The sequence below is a fragment of the Sitophilus oryzae genome, unplaced genomic scaffold, assembly GCF_002938485.1.
Source record: "Sitophilus oryzae breed Bouriz unplaced genomic scaffold, Soryzae_2.0 scaffold_1307_pilon_pilon, whole genome shotgun sequence".
Taxonomy (NCBI): Eukaryota; Metazoa; Arthropoda; class Insecta; order Coleoptera; family Curculionidae; genus Sitophilus; species Sitophilus oryzae.
The window spans coordinates 3,053,442-3,074,886 of record NW_022145957.1 but is presented as its reverse complement, the minus strand read 5'-3'; the positions used below and the strand labels follow the sequence as shown (position 1 = coordinate 3,074,886).

Below are 21,445 nucleotides of genomic sequence, written 5' to 3'. Positions count from 1 at the left end.
GGAGTAAAAATTATTCTTTTTTTTGACGATGCTGTACCTTTGAAGGACCATCGTAAAAAGCTATTCCGACGGTACAAGAGAGGCACAAAAAGTAAATTTTTACTCGAATGAAGGCTATACTATTTTTAAAAACATTACAAAATAATTTTTAATTAATTTCAAACATTACCAAATAATATAAACAGTAATCGAGCAACAATTTGTACACTCGTTGAATTTGACACTTAATATCAGTTTATCAGTTTAATAATATATTTTTGTACTTTTGTGCTTAGGCGGAACAGTGCTTTACTTTTATGCCTAGGCGTTAAAATGACAAAAATTAATACTTTTGAGACGTTTGAAAAAAATACTTTTCATCTGAAGCAAACGACTATTTTGCGAAATATATTGGCGACCGATGTGGAAAAATCACAAAGCCCCGTAGAATTGTTAATGTTATCGGTATCGGAGTATAGATTTAGCCATTTAGGATAGGACTTTAATTGGAAATAAGTCCTAGTCATTGGGAAAACCGATTTAAATATTGTTTTGAATTAAAATCCAAAAAATCTGATTTAAATAAAAAAAATCTGATTTTTTTAAAAAAATCATGCATTTTTCCAACCCTGTTACGGAATAACAAACGTCTACAAATACAGCAGTGGAAATATAAAAAAATAAAATTATAGTGTAAATAAAACTACCTACTTCATACAAAACTAGCCTAAAATTGATTATTCTCCTTACATTTGAAAAGATTTTACAAATGACTCAATATCATAAGTTTCCGATTAGTTTTATCAGTATTCTTAGCACTTTTCAACTCACGATTTGCATATTTCAAAGTATAATATATTCTTAATCTGACAAATAACTTAATTAAATATGTTTTAGGAAAGTAGGATGAACAAAAGTAATTTTACTCATTTCTTGAAAAAAAAAGTTGGAAATACCTTCATCATCCGAAACATCATCAAAAACGACAAAAATATTTGTCTAATTTATAGATATAATGAACGAATTCTTCACAGGGAGATTTCAAACCTCCAAAAGCACCTTTCTTTTCGTCATAAGCTTTGAGTTTCAGAAATAAATTAGTCTTATCGACAGTTTGTGATTCTTTTGAAAAATTAACACAGTCGTCACATGAATGTTTGTGTAACGCTTTATTTATTAAATATCCGCAAACATATGCAAAGGCGTTTTGGGTCGTGATATTTTCATTTCGATAATCATAATCGGGTAAAGTTATTGCTTGAGAACTATTGGTTATTTTAGCTTTTGTTTCATAAACATTTTTTGTCTCTTTTAGTTGTGATAATAGAACACTCAAATCATCCTCACAATTCATATATTCGGAATGCAAAAAACTTTGACAAAACAATTTTCTGAAAGTTCTTTCAAATTGTACAGGCGTAGGATTAACCGAATTACCACTTTGTTGTCTTACACTTCCGAAATAGTTCTCCAGACAATCCTGATTAACTTTTCTAGTTTTAAGATATCGAAAACCGACTCCAGCAAGTCGCTGCCAAAGAATTTGAATCGATTTAATTGTTATCAACCAACATTTGATGAATTTACATCTTAGAGTGACATCTTTGTTATTCGAATCATAAATTTTTAGGTTTTTTAAAAAAAATTTCATTTCTTCCAAAAAATCATTCTGGTAATCAAGTCCCTGGAAAGAATTTTTAAATTTATTTGGATGATTGACCTCTGATGAGTTTAAAATATCAAATAGTTTATCAAACTTTTCTATAACCTCGATAGTCGTTTGCGCATCAGGTGATAGTACACCCAAGCTCATGTAAGCCTGCATACCACTTGCAACAGTCCTACTTAAAACCTGACTGGCCAATTTTACTTTCACTCTTTTGAAAGTTTGTAGGATGAATATATGGGCGTCAGTGAGCTTAGGTGCGCATCTATATAACTGCTTTTTTGTCCTCAATGTAAAACGTTTCTACAAATTTCAAGATGTTTTATGGTCACCGATAGAAAATGATTTGTCCATGAAATTATTTTTTTGTCGCTTTTTTGCAAATGAGGAGGGGTCAAAATGGTAGGTTAATTTGAAATCTCCTATGGTAAATTTAGAATTATCTGGATTAACTTGAAGAATTCTAGATAATTCTATATATTTTTGTATACTATTTATAATAATTTGCTTCTAGTAGAACAATGCAAATATACACATTTATGTCCTCAGGCATATTTGGAAATACACAAGCACACGTACTATTAAACCGTCCGCCACACGCACAGACGACAAATCGAACAATACTAACCCCGTACTACGCGAGCGGCCGACAGCGGCTGCTCGAGAGGCGTGATTTTAGACGCTATTGAAGTCGCTCACCGCGCCGGCATACGCATCTGTATTTAGTAATCTGTGTCATAACCAAATAAGAACACCATGCCAGCTAAGTGAAATGAGCCAAGAAAGATAAGAATTGGCTATAACTCAGTAATTTTATGAAAAAAACATATCATAGCTATATCGCTGAAAAGCTTAAAAAATGGCGCTTTTTATGATGTCATGACCAACTATGGTTTCCATTTAAAAAAACATATGTTTGTGTCATATGTCGAAAATGACAGGCTTTAGTAAAAAAATCGGAGAGCACAAACTCATTTGGGATGTGATTATCTACAAGTTTTATCTGAAAACTTCTTGTCTAAAATAGATTATATTGGAATTAGCGAGGGAATTAGGGACAATTTTTAAAATAGCCAAAATTTGTTTTTTTTCAAAATATCTAGTAAGCCATGAACTTTCTCAAAAATCTCAACGGCGCATATTTATGACCCCACAAAACTGCAATTCTTTCCCCATTTAACCGACTCTCTATCTCCAGTAGTTTCCGAGATACCCATAGACAATATCGTAGGAAACTCACCCCCTGTCTAGTTATCTAATTCTTACAAAAGACTCTTTTAACCATATATTTCTAATATTTGAGATTAAGAAAACTATTACTTACAATTTATATAGGAAATTAAAAATGGTATCCCGTATTACCCGAAATTAATTTACGATTTATTATTTATATAATGGAAAGTCGCAATAGAGCGGAAGATTTGATGAGGAGTGAAGCTCCTTCCCTTTCTTTATTCTATATTACTTTTCGCGAGTTAGAGTTTAGGTACATTTTTGAGGGGTTTGATATTTACTACAAGTACTTACTATCAACTTCAGGTGTGTAATATATAGATTCATTTCGCCATGGTGACATTGGTCGAGCATCGACACGTTGTCCTTTATGCTCAGTTTCTTCGAAGAACTTATATACTTCTTCATCGAAATACTTTTCTCTTACAGGTGACAGATCACTTACAGGCCGAGGTGGTCTTACGTAACCCCTAATAAATTTATTACAATTAATATCTTGAACATACTATTGCATATATGTCAACTCAGAAAGTAAAATAACGGAAATAGAAATCTGTTTCTTTTAGGAAAAGATATGACAACATTATTATACAATTTACGATCTGATTTGTATAGTACATGTAAAATCTAATTAATAGGTAAGTAATATAAATTATAATTCTTAAAATTCTTAAAATTTTTACTTTACGTATTTAAAACATGGTCATATAATTAAAAATTGTGTGTGCACAATGTGCGCATATCTGAAGTGAAATTTCTTATATAACAGCTATTAAATTGAAGGATTTGAAGGATATATATATATATATATATATATATATATATATATATATATATATATATATATATATATATATATATATATATATATATATATATATATATATATATATATATATATATATATATATATATATATATATATATATATATATATATTATATATATTATTAGTTATTTGCTATTGTTTTTTAACCTTTAATAAAAATGTGTGCTGACTGATGATTTATAGTAATTGAACTATAAATTATTTAAGAAGAGGGAATCATAGTGATATTCACTATTATTCCTGAATAGTAAAATAATGGCAATCCCATAATGAAAAAAAAACAATGATTTCATTACTGTATTAGGTAACCACTTTTGAAGTATTTTGAATTTTATGTTTATTTTTGTTTTATAATAATTATTCTTTCATAACAGTAGAAAGAAAGAAATTATAGTAATAGTATGATTTCTGAGAAGTAAAATTAATGACTGTTCAATATGGACAGTATCAAGCAAAATAAACATAAACAAAGTGCGTTATTCATTATGAGTAACGAGTAAAACATTTCTTAAGAAAGTTCTGTTGCCTGCTTTCTATATTTCAGAGACGGCGCGAGGACGCTCCGGAACAGGATGGCCGTGTTAGATATCAGTCGATATCAGGAAGACCGAAGCGATCCAGAGCCAAAGTAACTGCTCCGCGTATGCGTGGATCAGGAGGCTACGAAGCTACGAGCTACACACTGCAGGGAGAGGTGTCGCGACGGCGCCAACTCCGGCAGTACGAGAACAGCAGTACGACCGTACTCGTCTCTATTTAACATACAAGTTGTATGACGTAATAATAAAAGTTGTTAACTAGGGTGGTTTATTGTTTCATTTTGGGGCTAATATAACTCAGTTTTAACATCAGAAGTGGGATGTATCCAAATATTAAGCCAGTGTGCCCCAAAATTAGTGAAAAGTGAAGTTTTTGAACATTAAGACATTATTGCGCAACATGGCGAAATGTGATAAATGTGCCAATTTCTGACTTGAACTATCAGAAGAATCATTTCTCCTGTGTATTAGTGATCGTTAAAGGACAAATAAACAATAAAACAATTTGTGAGTGCCTTCAAAATGAAAACATTACAATGAAGAGAAGACATTGTTTCGTCGAAGTGTGTAGGAGCTACAAATGAAAATGTTGTCACCCAATGCCTAGTCAAATTCTGAATATTCTAAAGGTACAGTACAGTCAGAGTACAGTGAAAAGAAATATTAATAACTTATTCGCTATCAAACAACGACAAATTGCTGACTTAGCGAAACAAACAAAGATGGCGATGATATTATCATCGTATTTGAAGCCAACGCCTCGCCTATCCGTAACCGTAGCAGATGTATCTAGTGCGCAAGCTTCATTTGGTTACACAACCTGTAAACGAGCAATCTACGAAACTACGATCAAGGCAACAGCGCATACGCAATTCACGAATGGCTGAAAGACTACGAAGTGTGACGAAATTCTTCGAAATACAACGAAGTTAAAGACCGAGTCGGACCGAGTCAACGATAAGATGACGATTATTAAACAAGCAAGACTTTAAAAACATAGAGTAATCAATACTGTCGCCGAACGCCGGACGTTTATGATGACCTCATCACCGCTTTTTCCGAGAGAGATGGCGAGAGCTCAGGCAACTGTTATTGCTGAGCACAGAAAACAAACTTGGATCACGGTGCTTCCCGCTGCTTGCCGCTGCAGAAGATAAACACAATCCATTCGAGAGTTGGTCACATACCAGATGTGTTACGTCATGAATCAAGTTCCAGATTATTGGTTCCTCAGCATTTTCCGACGCGACGCACCGCCACCGATGTCGTCGATCCGGACAAGGCCATTGCAGAAGCTGAAGGACGATTGGAAAATAACCCGAATAAGCGAGCTCAGCACTTTTATGTCTAGCACAGACAAACTGATTTGTTTACCTCCGAACAAAAGTTGAGTATTAAAAAGTTTTAATAATAATGAGTATATTATTAATCAAGCTATTTTTATTTTTATTTGTTTATGGTTGGAGACCTGGACATGACCATGGAAGATTCTCAGCTGGCAGACATGGAATGCAGTTGCAGTTCATTCCTCAACGCCAGATATGCACTGCGTCAGGAAGATCAGCGGCGGCGGACTAATGTGACAGCTCATAAACAACTCCAACCATGGCCTTCCACAATATAAAGAAAAAGTTAGTAACAGACCATTTATTTGACTTACAGTCTTACAAATGATTTAATTTAATTCTTACTGGGAATGTGAGAATTGGTAATTTAATTAGTTGCCAGAAAACTTAATTGAATTAACTTACAGTCTTCTGAACGATTGAATTTAATTCTTTGTTCTCATTTAATAAGTTGTCATTTAAAAACTTGAATAGTTAATCAATACGAGAAAAATAATGATGCCATAATTAGTTTTATATTTCAACGAAAATAGTGGCAGTCAGTTTCCTTCCTAGTTGTTAATACGCCAATATTGCCAGAGTTTGTTTTGACAGTTTATACAGATTGTTTAATAATAGACTACCAAGTTATGAAGCATATTCAAATTGCTAAAATAATTTAAAGATACAAGAAATAGTTTATTTCGGACAGTTGGAACCGAATGCTAAAAAATGTTCTCACACTAGAACTCACTTTCTCTTTGTATTTTAAAAATAAAGTAATATGTCTTCTTTTGACATAAAACATTATTCAAAACAAAAATCATTAACCACTTTACACTTATTGACAAAATTACCTTTATTTGATTTTCAAGGAAATTACATAATTTTCATAAAAATAGCAGAAACTGCATTGAACTTACAAATAACCTAAGGAATATCACCCCTTTTATGAGTTCAATTCTGGTGTCCTTTGACGTGACTAAGACTTGTTTTCTAATATGCCAAATAAAGATTAGTATCAATAATTCAATTAATTTAGAAATGAAAGCAACATTATGCAAAAATGTAAGATTAACATTATCATTTAACAATAAAAGTTTTGGAACTTTTTAAGCTACGCATGAAAGATAATTGTTTTTCAACATTATAACTTTTCACATTCTGCTTTTCACTTTTCAAAATTATAACATCTTGATATATTATTCTCTTGTATAAAAATGTAGATCATGTTCTTATCTTCTTTCAAATCAGTTGAATAATGTTCCTCATAATATAGAATTCAGTTTAGGAAGTGAGAAGATAGTAAAATTAAATTTCTTAGTTCTAACAAAGTTAAAAGTAGACCAGAAATTAGAATTTGATATCTTGAAAAAGTTGATGTTTACAAAAGTTACAATATCTCATAATTTTAAACATTCAATACAAAATAAATTAGCAGCGTATAAATCAATGGTTCATTGAACATTTGCTCTCGCACTAAGCTATTAGAACTAAAGAATAAGAAACAATATAATAGCTTTAATAAAAACAATAAATAAAATAATAAGAAATTAAATAATATAACAGTAGCATTTAAACCGTCTCAAATCATATCAAATTTACTTTTAAAGAAAAACAAAAACAAAACCTTAAACACTATCAGGCAATTTATAAGTTAAACTGTTCAGAATGCAATATCTGCTATATAGGCCAGAAGCGTAGAAATGTTGAAAGTAGATTCAAAGAACAAAAAAACATCTTTTATATAAAAAAATGTCTAAGATTTCGTCTATAAGAACAGTATAAAGCACACAAATATTGTTTTAGAGCAAATAAAGGCACAAAGTTTAATTTCTTATTTTGTGGTAAATCTTTATTTTAAAAAGTTTTTCGCTACTGTGCTTATATTCGACAAAATGCAACTCCACAGTTTTTAGTTAATATTCGGTGACGCAGAGCTGGGAACAGTTCGAAGCTTATCAGTTCGAGATGCATTTTATAAGGCAAAGCATTTTTTTGTTGTTTATTTTAGAGACGCGCAAGCTGCACGAGTTTTTGTTTTAGTTTTCTTTTGAAGAATCATTTTGGATAATTATATGGAATAAAATGTTTATGCAGAATGGTAAAAATTAGGGAATCAATTTATGTCTACTTGATTGATTTTTTTTTAAGTGTTTCAAAAGAAAATACTTCTCTTTTCAAAAATAATTAAAATAACTTATTGTAGGAATTTTTAGATAGTGGTGTGCCTACTAACAGAATTGATTAAAACATTATAAGAAAATATTATAAAACTTGTACCTAAGCCTGTAGTAAAAAAAAATTGTGTTTTTATTTTTGGCTAGACAATCGACAGGCATTCGTTGAGAAAGCGATGTAAAATTGCAGTATTCATAATGTAATAGTATTCTGTAAACTTTGGTAATAAATTTTGGTAATAGTTGATTCCACATATAACATGGTTAGCATGTTGTAGAATGTAAAGAATGGATAAAATGTTAAATGATATAGAACTAGTTTTCCAAAGTATAAGAGGCATTGACTGTTAGGAATGGACTTGACTGACAATTTCACGATAAATGCAGTAGTCGAGATAAGATAAATAAAAAAAAAATAAATTACGAAAAAAAGGAACTACTGAAAATTATTTATGATAATAAAACTAGAATTTATTTTGTAAAACAGACATTTTCGTTAAATAATAAAAGTATTTTAGCTTGGTCTAAAATCAGCAAGTAGAGGAAAATGTAAAAAAAAACTTGCAGCATAATTCTTGTTTAACAAAATATATATAAAACGACTCATGTGATGATCGGGTAAAAGAAAATTTTCTCGAAAATTTCACATATACTCAGATAGATTTTTGTTTTATGGTTAATGATGTTAAAATCAGCAAGTAGAGGAAAATGTAAAAAAAAACTTGCAGCATAATTCTTGTTTAACAAAATATATATAAAACGACTCATGTGATGATCGGGTAAAAGAAAATTTTCTCGAAAATTTCACATATACTCAGATAGATTTTTGTTTTATGGTTAATGATGTTAAATTAATTCATAATAACTGCAGTATAATAGATAATGAAAAGCTAACGACTTCAAGGTATATCAAAAATGTTTTGGTTTTGTTTTTTTAACGCTTTTTGGAACAAAATGTTAAACAGATAAGTTATAGGGAAGGTTAAGAAGCACATTTTAAAATTACTGTAGAGTATACAGGGTACTTCAAAAAATGTTTGGATTTGTGATTGTTGATTGTCGTTCGGATATAACATATATTTTTAATGAGAATACCCTATTTTTATTTTAGAATTAGATTCTACGTACAATTCGGTAACTTTTTTGCATATCGAAGATCACTGTGCAGTAACTCGTATCATTTTTTAGACATACCAAATTTTATATTAAATTATTATAATTTTTTTAAATGAATTATCCTATAGAGCCGGCGAGATATAAATACTTCATTATTAAATGAAATATTTTGAATTATTTTTGTGAAAATATCGCAAAAATTGTTTTAAAAAATAATATAATTTTATTAAAAAATCATACGAGATCCATGCCTTGTGACCGAGCTTGTGACCCTCGATATGATATTATATATTAAAATTAATAGATTTTCTAATAATTAAATTTGTTTAGAGAAATGGTAGATTTCGATATGGTAAAAATTATCAGTGACGCAAAATTTGTAGATTCTATCAGAAAAAATTATAATACATAATTTTTTACTGGTGCGACTAATCCCGGTTATACACTGCGCGTTTTTGTGGTTGCCGCATGCAGAAACGTGCGGCACCGGCATCGACCATAAATATACTACACAGAGCGCCTGCGACAGTCGCAAAAACGCCCACAGTATACCGCCGGGCTAAAACAACTGCCACTGTCGACTACGATTTTTCGCTATCGCAGTTGAGGTGTGCTTTCGGTGCCACCTCGAGCCCGGTGCGTCTCGATTCTAGATCAATTAAAGAAATAGACATTGAAATAGATTAATTATAGTTTATATGTTTCGTATATAACATAGGCCTGAATAAGTACAAATAACTATTTTTCTGCAAAATAGAAACCCTGAATAATTTTTAAATTTCTCATTGCTATAAAAAAAATAATTTTTAAAATTTCAACCAAAGAAATACAAATATACCCATCTATATATGATCGAGGATAACAACTATAAAAATTTGGCGTAGGAGTAAACCTCGAAGTAAATGGGTCCAAGAAAGTTGCCTAATCAGGGAAAAAATAAAATTCTTATAATTTTCATCTTCGTAATTGGAAAGCTATTGTTTATTTCTTCTATTAAAATTTCGTAGTTGGTAAAAAATGCGCCATAATTACGCAGCGACTGCGATTTAACTGGTCGCTCTAGCATTCGAGACGCAGCCGATGCGACTCGATCACAGACGAATTCAATCCAGACGCACCAGCGATTTTAGTATTAGTATACAAACTACATACCTGTACCCGATCCTGTTCCCTAGAAGTTCCCTATAGTTTGCTTCTGGGGTACAGATACGTTGAAGCACTCGATAGTCGTAGCCGTCAGTAAGTAAGTAAAAATAAAAACATTACTTTTCATGTTGTATTATTCTGTATGAGTTATGAAAACATTTCCAAAATACCTTTTTACGTAGAATTTAATGATTTAAGTATAATTTTTTAAAATTAATAATAAGTTTCGATTCTATATTCTATTTATCACTAGAAAAATTGATTTTTTATTTGGGACATTTTGGGAATATTTTTAATTAAATGAAACGAACTTAAAATTACCTGTCCAAAAATATAGCACACTTAATATTTTGTTATAGTCCCCGTTGAAATACAGAATTTTTAAAAGTTCGTCACTTTTATCTAGTAGGCTGTGGACCTCTTATTGATGATCTGCCCCTAATCGAAAAACAAAAATTATACAGGGTGTTTTAAAAAAGATGTGCCATCTCTCGTGGGTAGATTCCTCACGTAAAAATAAGACTTATTTTTCATACTAACATAGTTCCGATTCTGCTTTGTTGCGTAGCTACAGGATGTTAAAGTCTTAATAATCTTTCGATTTATTATAATTTCCTTCCGAGTACTTTTAGTGATTTGAATGGAATTTTGAGGGTGTTACTATGTTACATATTTTAATGCTAAAAAAGTGTTAATAAATGCATCAGGGACGTGTATATGGGTTGTCACTGGGATATTTTCAAAAAAACATGTGCGCCACTGACTTTTTTCATTTGATATCAAAATTGTGTAGACCGTTTAATGCCACTTCGGCCTCCTGGATGAGATAAACGCAATTTTGTTAATCACAATTAATAAAATTAAAATAAAAATAAAATTAATAAATTATATATTTTACCTAATTTATTATTAAATATTATTACTGTTAGTTATCATTACTATTAGTCCAACATACAGCAATTTCAAATAAAAAAAAATGATATTTAAGATAATTATTACAAAAAAAAAATTATTTTAAAGAGTTTTAATACCCTGTAATTATGAAACTATGCATTTCCATAGCCATGTTTATAATAACTTTTTTCATATTTTTTGATGATTTTTGAATCAAAAAATACTTTTTAAAACTGTTGCAAGTTAATGATATTAAATGTTTTTAAAGGTTGCTATTAGACCTGAATCAAATGAAAAGCGAAATGGACAAAATATGAAGAGACAACTTTTAATCGACATTAAACGACTTACACTATTGCGCTAACAAGAGAAAAAAGGCAGTGGCGTACATGCTTGTTTTAGAAAAATATTCCAGAGGAAACCCATATGCACGTCCCTGGTAAATATGTTGACACTTTTTTAGCGTTAAAATATATCGCATTAATAGTAACTTTTACCCTCAAAATTTCATTCGAATCGCTAAAAGCACTTGGAAGAAAATTACAATAAATCGAAAAAATATTAAGATTTTAACACCCTGTAGCTACAAAACAAAGCAGAATCGGACCTATGTTGATATGAAAAATAAATCTTATTTTTACGCGAGGAATTTGCCCACGAAAGATGGCACATGCTTTTTGATAACACACATCCCATAAATAATTGCAAGTATTTTAACTGGTAGTATAGTTCAACCCAGAAACACGCCTATGAGGTATTTTTCACGAAAATTTTTTTTCAAAATTCGAAATTTTTTGAAAAATTTTTTGGATTTTTTTTTAGTTTTTAATTAAAAAACATAATTTCTTGATAATATAGCAACATAGGTATTAGATTAAATTTACAAGAAAAAAAATCCAGCGGTTTTCAAAATTTTAGCAAAAAATCATGTTTTTTCGAAATTTTCAAAGTAAAATAACTCCATTATTTTGGACTTATTTGAGAAACGAAAAAGAGAAAATATGTTTCTTTTATCGAGATAAAAAATAAAATACTTGCACTTATTTCTGGGACACCCTGTATAGTCGAAAAAATCAAAAACGAAAACATATTTTTCCAGCAAGACAAGGCACCGCTTCAGAATGCTGAAGTTATCATCAAATTTTTGCAGCCAATTTCGAGAATAATTCAATAGCTAACCAAGATCCCTGGCGTTGGATATCGAGGCCGGCGCGGCGGACTTATTTCCTATGGATTTTTATTTTTGCGGAAGAATAAAGGTTTTTATTTTTAAATTGCCCATATATAATCTAGGCAAGAGTTAGAACTACTTATGCGAGGGTATCTTTCATCCCCACTGAATTACATAATTAATTCCGCGAGAAATGTTCAAAAACTGCCCCGTCTGTCCATAACAGAAGACGGTTGACATATCGAACAACCAAAATCTCAAATCTTGGTTTGATATTAATTTTTATTGTTATTAGATATAGTATAAATGTGTTGATGTTGTTAAATGTAATTTAAATTGTTATAAAATTCTGCATCTTTAATTGCAAATATTATTCCGCCGTTCAAAGCCTACTTATTCAAAGTGGGCGAATTTTTACAAACTGTATATCTCGAGAGAAGAGGAATCGAGCAAAATATCAAGTTAAATTATTTTCAATGAATTAAAAATATACAGGGTGTCCTGTATAAACAATCAAATTTCTATTCATAATTCCTAAATTGTTAATTTAAAAAAAAATATTCTTAAACTATTAAATTCTACATAAAAAGGTGCTTTGGAAATGTTTTCATAAAAATACAAAATTTTCTATAGCAAAAAAGTTACAGTGATTAGTTAAAAATGCACTTTTTTGAAAAACATCCCGTAATTCCGAAACGGTAACAGATATCTATTTGCGGTTTTCACCGTCATGTTTTTGATAAAAATTAAGCTCCAGACACCGATATTAGTCTTCGTCTATCTCCTACAGAAAAGGGTGTTTCACTTTAAATGCGTCCAATTTGGCCCACCCTGTACACATATGTGTTGATAAATAATATATGTCAAGGGTCGACAAAGGCCCGGAACTTAAGATAACGCTGAGCCGGCAGTCGTTGGCAGTCGCTAGCAGTCGTTGGCAGTCGCTGGCAGTCGCTGGCAGTCACTGGCAGTCGCTGGCAGTCGTCGGCAGTCACTGGCAGTCTTGTATAAAATGACATTTTGGCAATACGTGTACATTTTTTACCCTAGTGAGACACCCCTCGGTATATATATATATATATATATATATATATATATATATATATATATATATATATATATATATATATATATATATATATATATATATATATATATATATATATATAAGTATATATATATATTTTTTTTATGAATGCTTTTTATAAACTTCAAAAAAATAGAGTTGATATAAAACCGCCATACTATTCTAGCTTTAAAATTTTATAATGTTTTTTTTTTTTAATTTTTATTAAAAAACGATAATTCTGTTACCGGGCCGGATAGCTGTGGGCATTAAACCAAAATATTACTACATCTATATCTCTGCATACTACTAACTGCTACTAACCAACGATTTGTTTTGTGTGGTATGTGGTCTGTTTTTGTTTAAATATTTTGTTCATTATTCATGTTGGAGATTTTTTTTTAATTAATGTTAATCATTAGACAACTAGTAAACTCATATAATAGTATTTCTTTTGCATAATCAAAATTGTCAATCTAATTACATAACCGAATTGTCACTCTAAATCGTTGTCTTTTTTAGACAGATGTCACTTGTCTTGTCATTATTCAATTTATTATTCGAATCCTCAGAATGTTGTTAACAAAAGTTTCATCTTAAAATAAAATTTTAATCAACCACAACTGTTTATCTCCATCATTTACCGAATTAATAATACAGAAATTACAAGTCAATTAGGTACAAACAATTCATTATTCAGAGTGATTTACAGTAATTTTATTAAATTATACAAATATTCTCGTTGATTATTGGTTTGAAATAAATATAAGTGTCCTTCAATGAAAATGCTAGTTACTAACTTTAAATTCTAATTCTGAGTTGGCAAATGAGCTAGATGCTTTAACTAGACCGTTATTCATAAGCTACAAATCTATCGATGAAAATATGCATGAAATGAAGGTTAGCTCAGTATCAAGTTTATTATAGTGATTTTCTTATAGTGTTGTCACAAGCTTATTTTTTATCAGGATAGATTATCACGAGATAGCGGGGTTAAATTGTTTTACAACGCGGTAGATCTACCACCAATGGGGTAGCTGTGGAAACACTGCCGCTATCACTTTTCCTATCGCTAGATCGCGCGTCTCGTGGCCGTCATTCAATGCCGTGTGTCACGTATTAAAATATTCTTTGCTTACACTCTTACCACTAACCCCTGGGCATCTACGTATAGGGATGTTTGGTCCTAAGATTTCAGTACCGGTATCCGGTACCACGAAGTACCGATCCTACAACCGGTATACCGGTTCCAAGAATTGGTCGGTGGGATCGATACTGAACCGCTATACCGGAAGACCGATTCGACCGGAATATCGAAAAGACAGAAATAACAGTTTTGGTTGCTGTGCCAGTGGGAATACACCGCAAGATACCGTATTAAAAAATGTAAATGTATCAGACAATTGTTACTTTAATTGTTACAGAGGGTTTGCTTGCGTTCTTGCCCTCGAGAAGCAGTGTCTTTTTAATACAACCACCCAGTACCTGCCTGTAAATACTGCTGTGTTGAACAACCCCTTATCTGACGGATTAAAAAAGTTAAGAGCTTGTTTGTTAATATTTGTAAATAAAGCACTTTTATATAATATAAACGTCGGATTTACACTTGAGAGTATATTTCAACACTACAAAAAGTAGCTTTCAAAAATAAAGGAAGAATGTTTTTTTTATTTCTCTAGTTGGAAAATAACTTTGATTTTTTAATACCACACTTGAACCTCAAAGGCATTTTTTTAATAGGTCAGAATTTTGTATGATTCTTGTATTTCAATGTGAGTTTTGTTGTGAGAAAGAAATAATTAAGCTATAATGAGGATAATATAATATAATAAGATAAATGTTTGTTATATTTATTACATACAAAAACCTATATTATAAAAATGTTCTACTTATGTTGCTATTGTTTATATTATACTTAGAGTAGGGGAACACAAACAGCTTTGTACAAAATCCGGTACCGAAATCGTTTTATAAAGATTTTTTGACTTGCATATTATCATGAACCTATTTTTCTGTACCGATTGAAAATGGTCTTCCGATAACGGTTTTCCGGTATCGGTACCTAAACCGGTCTTCCGGTACCGGTACCAAAGCCGGTATACCGGTTTTATAAAAGACGATGCCGATACCGGAATATTTCAAAAGTACCAGTCCTGGTACCGGTATACCAGAGGACCGCACATGCCTATCTAGGTATTGCACGTAGGTCACCAAATATTTAACAATTATGTATAATTTAGAGTACATACCCTCCACTAGCTGACTCACAAATCTGTTCTTCCATACATAAAGGAGGAGGTGGTGAATCATCTGCAGCAATATCAAGTCCCGGGTGGAAATACTGTGGTGGTCTTGGCCTAAAATAAAGATAATACTGGGCATTCAATATATAAAAAGTTTATTATAGTTAAGACAAACATTTCTTTTATGTAGAAAAATTTGAAGTCCGTGAATTTCCGGAAATCTGTACCAAAAAACATATTGATGAATCATTTCTATGCCAATAAAGCCTTCCAATGAATCACGGAGGAATTTATACAGACCACATCTACATAATGACAAAAACACACTTTGCCTGTGAATTATTAAAATTAGAGACAATAATTCTCACTGTTATGTATTCTCTCATTGAAAATACTTTATCCGTAATTAAATAATATGTAGCATAAAACACTCATTTTTAATGCCCTCAGTTATAAAGGACTGTGATTTTTTACTGTAAACTTGCCTAAAGTCATCAGTTGTGATTTCAGGTGCTCCCAATCGGGTAAAAAGATCATCTCGTTGAGCAGCTGGCGGTGAGGAATATCCACATGGTGGGAACGGTGTAGGGGGAATATCTAAAACTATAAACAAATAATGTGCAAAAACCCGTTACGATTAACTATTATTTATGTTAGTTTAAAAGCTATAAGTGTAAACGTATCTTAAATTCAGTAAGTACAGTCTGACAAGTGGATCTGAAGCAACCGGGCAACGGTAAGGAGAACGCAGTTTTCTAAAAACATGGCCGATTTCATTCATAAAATAATCAAAGGCGTGCGGTGTTTTATAAAAATATATCAGGAATATTTATAATATTTTCCAGTAAACTTTATAACATTATTTTACTTTAAATGTAAAAAGTAATGTAATTTTGTTTATGAATATAGTTATATTTGATACGCAGTATTTTCATAACTCACGCCTCTGAGTATTTTATGAATGAAATCGGGTGTGTTTTGGTTACAACTGCGTTCCCCTTGCCGATGCCCCATAGCATCCGCTTGTCGGACAGTACAGACTAATAACAATTTGAATAACGTTCGCATCTGATATTGGGAATATTGTATAGGGTGAATCTTAAATAAGTGCAAATATTTGCAGGGGTTGTAGAGGCTCGCGCCCTCTGTCCACTATTCAGTCAAATGCTGATAAATGACGTCACAATTTTCTACGCGTCTTTTCAAACCAGTGAAATTTGTATTGAATTTGATTTATTATTTATTCCTTAATTGTAACTTCGTTGCATTTCTTTTTGTATTGAGAGAGTACTTTTTAATCACTTCAACTGAATTTTATATTAAAAATATCAAAAATTTACTATGGTTAAACACCGGATTACACCTTTCGGTACTAGCATACATCATTATAACTCGATCTCTAATAACGAATACATAAAACGTGTGTTTTGAGTATAATAAATTGTTTTTACTCGATTTTAAGGGTTTTATCTTTTGTACCTAATTTATATTAGAGTTGAGGGTTGGAACCGTTGGTGTTACAACAGCAAAATAAAACACTAATTCACAACAATACACCAAACCACTATACTTTTGCACTCATTTATAGATACATAATCCGTGAAATACAAAACACTTTTTCCCAATTCATACAAATTACAAGAAAAACATTTTTCTTATCTATCTCCTTGTGACATTGAAATTTTTCAAATAAGAAAATAATGAGCTTAATTAACAAAATTATAAACGATTCTTCGTCCATTTTATAATTAAAATAGTTAACATTGTTTTGTTATTCTGTCAACTGTCAAAGGCGTTGACAGTTTTGGGTAGTTTTGACGTAATATCTTATTAGAGAGCCCTTATACATTTAAGACTAAATTAATTGCGTAGAGGTATGTAATTTGCGAACGACCTATTAGGACGATTATTTAGTGGGATTGTCTCTGGTGAGAACTAAGTGAACTAGCAGAGATAAACTAGGTGTTTATCTCTGAAACTAGTTTGCGCGATTTATTTAAAAAAGAACTATTAAACGCACCTCTATAGCCTAACAGCGCCCCTATCGTAGAGAAAGTAAAATCCATAAAACAGTTGAGACAGATTTAAAATTCGAAGTGAATGTGTTTGCTATTTTCAAAGTGCTTTTAAGTTGATACAATTCATTTTTATTTATAATAACACGAAGATTGACTTCCCAATTAGATATATCAGTCAAGAGTCAAGTGTCTTTAGAATATAAGCCAACAAAAGCAAACTCCTTCCCATATCATATACCTGCATAAGAAAGGCGCAATATCTTAAAGAAAGTGATTTTCCAAAGATGGATTTTGTTAGTAAGTGCGTCTGTTTCGTGAGTGCTTAAGAAAATGGAAAGACATTGGTTTTCTGTCTGTTATTGTCGACAGATAAAGCAGGACTTGCATGTTACGGATATAATAAATAATAACTTAATAGCATAATATGCTATTTAAATAACATATGTATAAGCTTTTTCTATTTACATCTTTAAAACATTATTTCCATTAACGAAGAAGTGCGCCTTTGTAATACCCTTTGGGTGGCGGTTATTAGTAGTATTAAAAAAATATATCTTAAAAACGTGACAACATCGATAGAAGATTAAGGGTGTATTCCGTTTCTATCGGTTTCCTGAAAGTTTTCTTATTACGGAACACGGTTTTTTAATAATGTACTTTTCAATATTAAACTCCATTGAATAGAAGAAGCAAACGTAAAAGCAGAGAATAGGTACATTAAAAATGCATAAAAGATAAATTTTATAATAGATGTATTGAAATTTAGAAAACGTCAACATTTGACGTTTCCAATATTTTACCAAACCAATGTTTTTCAGGAACCGCTCTTTGCCGTAGTTTCCCGGTCTGGTTTGCCTGGTTTTGCAACGGAATACAACCTAAAATTAGACGAACAAATTACAGAAAAAAACCGGTGGCTCTCAAAATTTTTTCAATTTTTTTTAGTTTTTTTTATTTTCAAACTTAAATAACTCGGTTATGTTGGAATTATTTGAAAAACGGCAAAAAGAAAATATATTTTTCTTTTATCGAGATATACCAGCACTAAAAATATTTGCATTTATTTAAGATTCAACCTATATACAGTAATTGTACCGAACAAATTAAGTTCTGTTAATAGATAATCAGAAATTTCCTATTAAGAAATCTACTTAAAAATATCACAAAATATTAAACATAAAATGTTTATAAAATTAAACATCTTCTTAGGTGTGACCTATGTAATCGCAAGCGTCTCTTTCTGAAGTGAGCTAAGTCGAGATACTAAATCTAGTAACAAATCAAGTACTAGATTTGGGTAGGTCCACAACATTGCTAAAACTGTATCATATTTAATTCAGACACATATATTCAGCATTCAGAGTATAAATTTGTCACATGTTTCTAGTTCATAGATTACTTAGTTTCCAACGAAAGATATGAAATAGAAAGAGATTACATTAGGAATGTAGCTGAGTGTAATGGATATTCTCCTTCACTAGTTGATAAATTAATTAGAAAACGTAGGTATAGGTTAATGATTTCTGAAAATTCGACTTTTCAAGTGGAGAAAGATACGTCTAAATATTTTTCAATACCGTTTGATAGAGAGTTATCCGTGGTCTAAAAGGAATTTTTAAGAATGTCAATTATAAACTTGTGTATAGTGCTAATAATAAATTACAACAATTATTAGGTAATCCAAAGGATAAAACACCTCCACTGGAAAGGTCGGGTATTTATAAAATTTCTGTTAAAGATTGTAATCAGAAATATGTTGGGCAAAGTAGAAGATCAATATTAACTAGATTTAAAGAACATTTAGCTCAGATAAGATATGGTAGACCGGATAAATCTTGCGTTGCCGAACATATTGTTGATAAAGAACATTGTATAGATCTTAATAATTTAAAATTAATTAAACAAGTCTCAAATTACAGGAAATTAGATGCATATGAAAGCATCATAATTAATAAATGTAAAGATAGTATGAACAGAGACAACGGTCCAATTCCTTCAAGTTCTTTGTTCTTACTACTCTAGTGGCGGAAATCTAACTGTTACGCTCAGGGGGCCCTGACTCGGTTGGCTAGATTTTGCCACGCCCACTCGATGCCCATTGAGCGAGTATATAAACGCTCAACTTGAAGATTGTACTTTAGTTCATAATCATCTGCTGATGATGCTAACATGGTTAGCGAAACGCGTGTCCAGTGTAAAAGTAAAAGTGTTTTGGTGTTTTGTGGTGATTTAATGTTTTATTTTGCTGTGTAACACCAAAGGTTCCAACCCTCAACTGTAATGTTAATTTTAAGTTTAGTTTATTAATAATAAATGTAAAGATAGTATGAACAGAGATAACGGTCCAATTCCTTCAAGTTCTTTGTTCCTACTATTCTAGTGGCGGAAATCTAACTGTTACGCTCAGTGGGCTTTGACTCGGTTGACTAGTTTTGCCACGCCCACTCGGTGCCCACTGAGCGAGTATATAAACGCTCAACATGTAGATTGTACTTTAGCTTATAATCATCTGCTGATGATGCTAACATGGTTAGCGAAACGCACGTCCAGTGTAAAAGTAAAAGTGTTTTGGTGTATTGTGGTGATTTAGTGTTTTTATTTTGCTGTGTAACACCAAAGGTTCCAACTATCAACTGTAATTGTAAGTTCAGGTTATTGTGACCAAGAATGTTATTAAAGGAAAAGAGGGTTTCTCATTATTTAACTAATGTTAACTAAAGCATGTATTTTATTTTTCTGTTGTAACATTCTGTGCTAAAGCTTTTCCTTATTTATTTCATCTAAAAATTATATTATATAACATTTAATGGAACCAATTTATGGCTGTTGAATAATTTCAGTTTAAAAGTAATCTAAATAAAATCGTTTACTGTCCATTCGTTTTCTACCGTGCCTGACATAAAGACATTTTCACCAATACATTTTCCAAGTATACCTATTAAATATATTTAGGATAGTCTGGTTACACTTTAAAAGCAAAAAAAAATCTGGAATATTTATTTCTGAGTTACATAGATGCTAAAATTTGGGAATGAGCAAATTTCAAGTTGCACAAAGGATATTTTTTAGATATATTTTATTGCAAATGTCATGTGTTGCGCAGCAGCGAAATAACCGCAATACCTCTGCCAAACTTAGGGTTCTGGATTCACCAGTTAATAAAATATAATTTTTTTGCTATTCTAACTTGTCTAAAATATGTTCTCTAAATATGTCGTCAGGTCTTAGACTATTAGTTTTCCAAAGTAACATAATGGTAATTATTCAAATTTGTCAATTGAGAAGTCAAACAAATCTGACACCAAAGGATTTACACTAAAAATATTGAAAGAAAATGGGAATATCGTAGTTCCGTATTTAATGAATGTATTCTTTAACATTAAAAAAATAGTGTTTTTGTTTGGCTCTTTCTTTAGTATAAACGTACCATCGTCATAATTAACACCAAGATCATCTGGTTGAATGTCGTAACTTGGGACATTTAAGGGAGAACCAGTTGTGGGAGAAAATGCTGGCTTCGGAAGGACCCTCTGTGGTTTTTGTGTAGGAAAAGGCTATAAAAACGTTGTTTTCAGACTTTAAGTGATATATAAATCTATTTACCTACCGCTTCCTCATTCACTCCTGGTGCACCTGTGGAAGACAACATGCTTAAATATTGTTTTTAATTTACTCAAATAAAAATCAATAACATATAGATTTCGAAGAATTTATTGTGTACCTAACATAAGTTGCCCTTGAGCCTCATCTATAATTCTTCTTGCTTCTGGCGATCCTTGTCTTAGCTTCGTCTCTTGTTCCCATGCTTTTATTTCCAGCTGAGCACGTTGAAGCCCTAAACGATATATAGAGGATGTTAGAAAAATAAAATTCGAAAATAAAAATTTGTCTTACTTGAATCTTGTTCTGCAGCTGCTGCTGGTGGTGTACTTGTCGCTACAACAATATAATTAATATATTGTAAATATACCACTACAGTATCTCTATCTAGAGTTTTCTAAATAAGTTTAATTATCTCATTTGATGTGCGGAATAAAATT

General features: G+C 31.2%; 1 protein-coding gene across 1 annotated transcript in view; it reads right to left on the bottom strand.

Annotated features, from left to right (window-relative positions):
* LOC115874949 overlaps positions 1-21,445 on the bottom strand; it is a 229,193-nt gene that overhangs the window by 120,224 nt on the left and 87,524 nt on the right. Inside the window, exons 14-20 of the mRNA XM_030890257.1 lie at positions 21,300-21,341; positions 21,127-21,240; positions 21,013-21,038; positions 20,833-20,959; positions 15,873-15,990; positions 15,394-15,501; positions 3,173-3,348 (exon numbers count right to left, since the gene is read on the bottom strand). Of these exons, the coding sequence (XP_030746117.1) occupies positions 3,173-3,348; positions 15,394-15,501; positions 15,873-15,990; positions 20,833-20,959; positions 21,013-21,038; positions 21,127-21,240; positions 21,300-21,341 (711 nt within the window). The remainder of the gene's footprint in view (positions 1-3,172; positions 3,349-15,393; positions 15,502-15,872; positions 15,991-20,832; positions 20,960-21,012; positions 21,039-21,126; positions 21,241-21,299; positions 21,342-21,445) is intronic.